The sequence below is a fragment of the Arachis duranensis genome, chromosome 6 (genome assembly GCF_000817695.3).
Source record: "Arachis duranensis cultivar V14167 chromosome 6, aradu.V14167.gnm2.J7QH, whole genome shotgun sequence".
Classification (NCBI taxonomy): Eukaryota; Viridiplantae; Streptophyta; class Magnoliopsida; order Fabales; family Fabaceae; genus Arachis; species Arachis duranensis.
The window spans coordinates 99,445,774-99,454,896 of NC_029777.3; the positions used below are offsets into that span (position 1 = coordinate 99,445,774).

Below are 9,123 nucleotides of genomic sequence, written 5' to 3' on the forward strand. Positions count from 1 at the left end.
GGTGAATTTTTATGCCATTTTTCGATCAGTGTCCAATCATGGTCCTACTCTGACATTTGTGTCACGAACTCAAATCCAGCCTGTCTGAGGTATTTCTTAATCTTTTCGGGGGGACGCAGTGGATAATTCCTTCTCGTTTACAAAATCCAGGAACCCTAAACCAAAAATGAGATTATAGTGTCATATAACATCAATAATTTAAATTTTGAACATATTAAAGATATAACAAATAAGTTGTACTATTCAATCAAAATTGTGGTCAATCTCATCTCGTCTATATATAAATCATACCCTAACAAGTTTTGTGTCATTAAACTACACCACAATCAATAAATAAATTAAAATAAATTATTTTCAACTTAACAAACTTCTTATCAAACATATTAGAATTCTAATTAATTTCCTATCATGTCATAAATTAAACTAAATAAAAGTTTGCTATAACTATATAATTCTTTGACATACTCTAACATATAACACAACTAAAGTTAAAATAAATATCATACTATTTACTCTAACTAACATAATAATGTTCTCTAAATTAACTATGTAATCGTGATATAGTAAGTAAAACTTCTTTAAAACTAAAATATATTGTATGAAATAAATTTTAAGAGAAATAGAAAGAACAAAATGATCTGAAAGTGATGAATACCAAACACAAAAAAGTCAAGTGCTGTAGAAACAGAAAATTTAACTGAGATTTAACATAATTGACAAAGAAGGAGAAGAGAGAAAAGAAAAGTAAAAAAAAAAAAAATGAAAACACTGAATAGAGACCATGGCTTATATAGTGCCGCGAACCGTTTCCAAGTTCGTCGAGGATAGGCGAACTTGTCATTGAATACTAAGTTCGCCAAGGAGTAGGTGAATTCTATGAAACTCATAATTTTAATGATTTTCTTAATATGCATAGTCAAATCTTAAAGGACAATTATTTTCAAATGGATGAAGGGTAATTTGACTTTTTTATTACGAATGTTTATATAAGTATATGTATTATAAATAGTTTTTAAACCTACATGTTTTGTGTGAATAATATACACATTAAATTACTATTATCGTAATCAAGTTGGGTTGGTTTAGTGATTAGCTCACTAGTCCGCTTAAGTTAATGTTAGGAGTTTGAATCCCGTCTTATACATGCAGTAACTTATTGACCAGCGACAAACCCTTAAACAGAACTCAGTATCGCAAAAAATTACTATTACTATCAACATTAAAATTTTCTGAATACAAAAAAAAAATCAAATTCACCATGTGCATATTTTTACTCTGTTTCTTTTTTATGTCATTGTGAAAATTTAGAACACAAATGGATATGAAGGTATATTCAAATACTTTGATATCTAATGATGTATCAAATTTTCATAGTAACATTTAATTATCACTTACCTAGTCATCAAATATCCATGAAGACAAATGCTTAGAATTTAGCGTCTACTAAATATACTATTGATATCAAAGTATATATATATAGGTACATGATTAAATTAAAGTTGCTGGTATTTGATGTGGCAGGTTTATATTTCAACTTATTGGATATAAAGGACTTGAGTTTAGTTCACCTACTCTCGCTTCTGCTCTTAGTAACCTTATACCAGCTTTTACTTACGTACTCGCTATTTTATTCAGGTAATTTTTGTTCAATTCTCGTTCAACATCATAAAATATAAAATACTTTGCAAGTCAAGAGTTAAGGAATTATTATATATTCTCATGAAATATACTTGTTCACATAGTTATAGCTACAAATTGAAACGATGTCATCGACTTCAAGCTGTTGAGTTATTAGATTATTTTTTTTTGTTAATTACAAAACTCAACACAACAATGTAGAACAAAGAAATAAAATAAGAACCACAACAACTAACTACAAACCCCAATTCCTATGTCATTAGTTCAACTACATCAGACTTAACTAAGTTAACCAAGATAACCAACTTAACAGATTTCTCTATAAACTCTCATTTTCTTGCACTACAAGCTAACTGTACTACTCACTCTATCATGTCTTTACGTTTTAATCAAGATATAATATTTTATATTCTACTAAATTATTAGGTTCCGTTTAGAAGAGAGACTAAGACTGAGTAACTAAGATTGGAAGGGAGAGACAAAGAATCTGAGACTGAATTAAATTTGTATATTGTAATTAATGTAAAATATATTGAACTAAATTATGTCTCAGTATTATGTTTAATTTAAAATAAATAGGGAGATTGAGGGACAAATTTGAAATTTAAAAAGTTAAATAAAGATATTTTTAATAAAAAATATTATTAAAGTTTCAGTCTCTGCTTTCAAAATTTTAATCCATGTGTCCTCAGTCTTTGGAGGTACTGAAAGGCACTGAAATTTTAGAAACGAAAACTGAAATTTTAGTTCCAATCTCTGTTTCTAAAATTTCAGTATTTTAGTACTTCCAAAAAGTGAGGACACAGGGGATTGAAATTTTTAGAGATAGAGACTGAAACTTTAATAACATTTTATACCTAAAATACCCTCATTTCAATTAATTAATTTTAATTTTATATTTTGTACAAATTAAATTAGAGTTTCATTCTTATTTTAATTTTTGTCTCCCACTTTACACCAAACAGAATACTAAGATTTATTTCTGTCTCTGTCTTTTAGTCTCTGTCTTTCAGTTTGAGTCTTTCAGTCTCTATCTTTTCACCAATGCTACTAGAAACTTAAATGAATTTTTTTATTTTATTTGGTTTATTAATAATCAAAATTCTATAACTAATCTGCTATTATTTGTCTGTCTTGTTTTCCTCTTCACCTATAAAAAGAAAAAGACAGTATTATTACTAAAATGAAATGCACATTTACCTTAACCTTTGTGAATTATTATTCTCATGAGTAACTGAAGGATGGAAAAAGCAACATTGAAAAGCTCGAGCACTCAGGCCAAAATAATAGGTTCAATTGTATCAATCATTGGTGCCCTTGTAGTAACGCTCTACAAGGGCCCTATTGTGTTATCTGCTTCTGCTTCTTCATCATCACTACTCAGCTCATCGTCTTCACAAGGGGATTGGGTTCTTGGGGCCTTCTTACTTGCTGCTTCATACACTTTACCTCCACTTTGGTTTATTGTACAGGTAAATTAAACTAAATCTCAGTAAATCTCTCTAAATTCATCCTCACAAAATTTCATTATATTTAACAAATTATTTTTTTTAATTACATATTAGTTTTTAATATTTTAAAATATTAAACATGTTAATCGCTTTTAACAAAATAATAAATTAAATCAGTCTATAATACTTTTTCTAAAAAAGGTGAAAAATTAATCATTAATTTCTTTAAAAATAGGCAATTAAAAAATAGTTTTGTTTATTATTTCTATCAATTTTTTATAATTATAGTTTTTATCATTGTGATTTTATTCTTAAAGATTTTATAGAAAAAACTAAAATTTAATTAGACTTTCATAACTTATTTTTTTATATTTAATTTATTATCAAATTATCAAATAAAATATAAAAATGTTAAATTTTGTATTCCTACCTTTTATATTTTATTCTCAGTGTTATTTGTGAATATCGTCATTATAAGTGCATAAAATTTAAATTTAGAGTAATACTCTAAATAATTTCTTCAAAATTTAGAGAACAGTTTATTCTTTAACAAATTTTTACTATTAAATTGGTTTATAATCTTTTATACTGTTAGAAAAAGTAATCACGTGAGAATTTTTTTTAGACACTAATAAAATTCGTCTATACAAAGAAACTAATATAAAAAATTTAAAAAACTTTAGAAACTTTCAGATATTTTTCAAATAACAATGAGAATTAATTTGACTAAATAACTAGCATCTAACAAAAAAAAACTTGATATGAAACTAATTTATGCAACATAATAGAAGATTTGAAAATAATATCAGTAATCAAAACTTGTTTGGAAATAAAAATTCTTGAGCACTGGGTTAGCATATTACTCTAAAATTTTTTGAGTCAAAGTCAGATTTTCCACAATTTAATGTCCTTTTTTTTCCCTCAATAGACGCAAGTTATGGAACAATATCCGGTAGAACTTGTTGTGGTGTTTTTATACAACTTGTGCGGGACTCTTATATCTGCGCCAGCATGCATACTTGTTGAATCAAGCTTCAGTGTTTGGAGGCTGAAACTTGACATAACATTATTGGCGGTTATATTCTCAGTAAGAAAGTTCAAATCAAGTAAGCTATTATTGAAAGGAAAATATTGAAATGTGAATTGTGCAATTTAATTTATTATGTGTAGGGATTTTGTGGGTGCCTGGTGAGTGTGGTTCATACATGGGCAATACATCTTAAAGGCCCTGTTTATGTATCAACTTTCAAGCCACTATCAGTTGTCATAGCTGCTGCAATGAGTGTTATATTCCTTGGTGATGCTTTGTATATTGGAAGGTACAAAATTTGAGCTTCACAAGTTTTTTTTTTTATCTCTATAAAATAAGAAATTTAGTTTTGGTTTTAAAATATGAAGAAATCTGCTTAGAAGTTAATATTGTTCAGCCACATTGCAGCCAACATTTAATATAAATGAAAAATATCCGAAAATTTTTAAAGTAAGAAGATATAAGAAGATGATCTTTTGATGTATGATTTAATGATCTCTGTGTTAGTGCAAGTAATGTTTTGAAATGTTTTGTGTTTTTTTTTGTGTTATATTGTTTTCTTTTGCTTTCTTTTTGTAGTGGATTAATTTTTTGAGTTCTAATACCTTGTGTCGAATACGTGTAAATTATCAAAATTTATTATTTTTTATTATTATTTAATTATTAATATTTAAAAGTATGTTAAAAATATATTATTAAATTATTAGACTAATAAAATTAAACTAATGACTAAAATTAATAACCAAAAATAATAAATTTTATCGATCATCTAGCATTTCTCGATAAAAAAAATCATAAACATAAGATTTAGTCCAAAAAGGTAAAAATTTATGGAAAAAGTACACTTACTTATTGATGTTGATATTATTTGCTCAGATATTTTTTTTATTGAAATTTTAATTGTTGATTGTTCCATGTTTTGCAGTGTTATTGGAGCAGGGATACTATCAATTGGATTTTATGCTGTTTTATGGGGAAAAGCAAAATCATCAGCAGAATTGAGTGAAGAGTATTGCTTGAATAGAAAGCTTACATGCAATAGTACAACTCCTTTATTGAATAATCAACAAGGAAAACAGAGTTTTCCTATATAATTCCATTAATAAGATTGTTCTATATACAATTAAAACATCAGAAATGTAAATACAACACAGTCCTCTATATTATATTGACTCTGTTAAGATCATGTTTAAAAGTAGTTTATTAATTAGCTAGAATAATACGTTGTTAACTTGTATAAATATGTCATTTTCATTTTATTTTTTATTTGTCTATATTTTTGCACTAATTTTTGTATTCATGTGTCCTTGTTATCTTTTCCCTCGTCCATATGATAGTAATCAATTGTTAAGAAAAGAGAATTAAATCTTGACTTTCTTTTATTTTACTTGTAATTTTGCGTTTTGTCAATAAAATACATGAGAGATTTTAGTTTTGTCTTCTGACGCGTTAGGAGTCAGAACAGTATTCCTTATAAGGAGTATTGTGATAAAACGAAGTTCAGTGAATATTTTAGAAAATACTTTATTTTTGTCTCCTTAGTGTAGAACCAAAAACATAGAAGAGAATAGAGAATAACATATAGATGTATCTTGATTCGGCTATCTAGTATAATATAGCCTACAACCAGTTTCCATCACAACAATGATGAAATTTTACTATTTTTTCAATAGATTACAAATACCAATTCTCCCTAGGATATACTCCAATCCTATCTAGGACAAGTTCAGATTCTAACCTAACCTAAACTTGACTATGATTCACCCTAACTTTCAACTACAAAATGCTAACCTAATTTGCAAGGGAATCCCTTAGGATCATGACTATAAAACAGAAATACATACAAAGGATTTCTGAAATAACTTAGACTTTTTTCTCCAAGTCTAGCTCTTTACCTTTTTTCACTCATTGACTTTTTCTTACAAATCTCACCATGTTTGCCTTTTATCAATGAAACTCAGACATACTAAACTGAGAAAAAAATACAAAATAAAAATCATGAAGGAGAAGAATATTACAGCTCAGTGAGCTATGAGAACCGAAACTTGTGCTCTCACTCGTTACTCCAATCCTTGTTCGTTCACCCTTATTATAGAAGAGTGAAGTTTCCTAAGCTTGAAACCTTACTTCAGCACATGTTAGTTTTTCTTTTCCCAATATCAGAATCAGCAGCGGCGTTCATAGAGGTAAGAGAGAGCAGAAGCAGTGACATGCAACCATACCTTTCTCTTTCATCCTTTTTCTTCATGCTTCTTAAAGCTGGACCGTGCTTTCTTTTTTTGGCCCCAAGTTTGTTTCTTGATCGCAGATCCATAGCAGAGCACCATTGACTTCAATTTTTTTCATAGTTTCTGGAATGGTGCTTGTGACTTAGAGGATTTTTTCAACGTTCCTTGTTGAAGCACAAATGTGAAAAATACCTTTTTTTGATCATCTGTTCAGATGAAATTTTCCTTCTGTATGTTGTAGTCCTTTTTTTCTTGCTTGAGAATGGAAACAACTTTTTTGTTTTTGACCGTGTCCTAGCTCTAGAATTTTTTTTCTCTCTTCTTGCTTCAAAGATGATGTAATGTTAAAGAAAGGGAAGAGATAGAAGAGAGAATTTTTAGTTCAGTGGGTGAAGGAAGTGTATTTCAAATGAAATGGAATCTCATTACTTAGTTAGCAACTAAGTTGAGTGTGTGAATTTGGGTAAGGCCATCGATTGGGCTTGATTTGGACTAATGTGTTTTTATTCTTTTATTTTGCTAAAGACCCGTTTTTGTTTCAGATGAGAAGCATTTGAGATGGAGGCAAATGAACATTGGGCCTTGAGTGTGTATGTGTATTTGGGCCAAATTCAATTCGGGCTTAACTTCATGCTTTTTGGGCCACCAGTTTTAACTTGGTTTAATTTCTACATACTAAACCAAACAACTTACACAAACAATTGAAAATTAACCCAATAATATTTATGCATCATCTTAATCATAGTTTAGTTCACTAAATTTAACCATCTCTTCGTTGATGACAAACATTATTAAAATATATTAAAAGAAAGGAAAGGAGTTTTAGAAACTTTTTTTTGAAGTTTCCTTTGACATGAAGCTCCCCCTTTCTTTTGATCTTCAAATTCTCCCTAAATGTTTGCATTTTATAACTTGATACCATCAAACTTTTCACAAGAATAATGTCAAACATCCAATCATTTTTAAACAGCTAAAACTTAGGGAATATGTTTGATTATATATCAAGGCTAAAATTCTCATAACCCATCCTTGAAGCTAGCAAAAATCAAAGCTAGTTCAATCATAAACTTTAAAAAATTTAGACACTAAGTTCTATACACAACCAGATCAAGCCGCAAATTTTAAAGCACAAAATCAAATTATAAGCAGCATTAAATCATCATCTAAACATAGACTAAAGCATCAATCATTTCTTAAGTTTCAAACAATTCATCACAAGTTCAAAACAGGGTTCAAATCAGAAGTAGCCACTTTTAATTTCAAAAACAGAAAATTTTCAATTCAAAATAGAGAGGCGGTCATTTTTAATTTTATTTTTCTTTCTTTCTCCCCTTTTGGCAGATATAACAGAGACAGCCCATATTCAATTCATTTTCTTTCTCCCCTTTTGTTATTAAAGAAAGAACCTACAGAAAAGCAAAGTAATAAGCATACCAAAATAGTAAACTAAGAAATCTTGTTAATTAACATGGTGAAAAGTCTAGATCTATTACAGTTATCCTAAAAAAATATCTAAAGAAGTATCCAAAAGACAGAAAAATAAAAGGAGTGTTTCAGCAAGATAAGAGTTCAGAAAGTAGAAGCAAAACATTAAACTTCAACAGTAGCATCAGGAGACATATACTAGGCATCAGAGTCCTCATCCTCAATTTTCAAGTTCTCTTTCTCTGGCATAGACAATACTTGTCAAGGTACTTTAAAAGTACTTCAACTCTACTCTGAGACTTTTGCAATGATTTCTTATTTTGGATTGTAAGTCTTCGAAATTATTGGCTAGAATTAACCATCTATTTAGTTAGATTGACAAATTCTTGAAGCACATCTTTAACAATTCTATTAATCAAGTATTTATGTGAGCTGGAAGTGTCTGCAACTGAATGAGGAGGGATGCTTTCATCTTCTGTTTTCTCCATGACCGTATCCTTGGTGGCCTTAGAGCTTTTTATTTTGGATTGCTTCACTGCACTACCACCCTTAAGTGATGAAATTTTATTCTCCTCAAGCTCATTACTTTGATCAACACCAAAATACTCAAAGATGCATGTCAAAAATATTTTATATGAAAGTGAAACATTTTTATCACTTTTAATACAATCAAACATGTGGCGCATCATTAGATAAGCAAAAGATATTTGAATTTTATTGAGGATGGCATATAGGACCAGGGTATCACAAAGGGTGACCCTTTGGTAAGAATTACTTTGGCAGCAAGATATGTGTGATGATACGGTGAAGTTGTACATGGGAAGGACCTAAGACTCCATGAGTGGGAGTGACACCATCAATGAGGGAGATGTTTTCACATATATTGGCCAGAATATCTTGGTAAGAAACTTCAAGATGATTATCCCACTTTCCAGAGATGTAGGCATTGACTCCTACATTCGTGTAAGCAAGGAATTTACTGATGTTTTCATGATTTAAAAGTATTTGATAGCCTTTAACATAGGAGTGAACACAATCCTCACTATATTGTATATTTGCATAAAATTTTTTGACCAAGTTGGGATAAACAGGTTTTCGGATTTCAAACAGCCTTTTCCAATCTAAAGCACGAAAAATTTCAACAAAGTTTATTCTTTTTTCAGCCAATGAATTCAAATAAGCAACATACGAAGAACATAGAGGTATTTTTGAAATGACGTCTCTGTGAAATTCAAAGTCCATGCAAAAAAGAAACCTTAGAGGATCAAAATGAGAGTGATGACGTTTTCCAAAATGGGCTTTGAATGTAACAGGGTCTAGGTAAATGTGTTCTTTGACAGAGTGAAGAAAA

General features: G+C 29.2%; 1 protein-coding gene across 3 annotated transcripts in view; it reads left to right on the plus strand.

The window, feature by feature from the left end:
- LOC107495038 (WAT1-related protein At4g15540) overlaps positions 1–5,356 on the plus strand; it is a 12,977-nt gene extending 7,621 nt beyond the window's left edge. Inside the window, exons 3-7 of one of the 3 annotated variants that reach the window (XM_016116089.3) lie at positions 1,522–1,635; positions 2,879–3,110; positions 4,018–4,176; positions 4,260–4,408; positions 5,045–5,349. In XM_016116089.3, coding sequence (XP_015971575.1) covers positions 1,522–1,635; positions 2,879–3,110; positions 4,018–4,176; positions 4,260–4,408; positions 5,045–5,213 — 823 coding nt within the window. In that variant the 3' untranslated portion in view covers positions 5,214–5,349. Of the gene's footprint in view, positions 1–1,521; positions 1,636–2,878; positions 3,111–4,017; positions 4,177–4,259; positions 4,409–5,044 lie in introns of all 3 variants that reach the window. The other 2 variants (XM_016116090.3, XM_021125222.2) reach the window with 2 other exon arrangements.
- Positions 5,357–9,123: the final 3,767 nt, after the last annotated feature.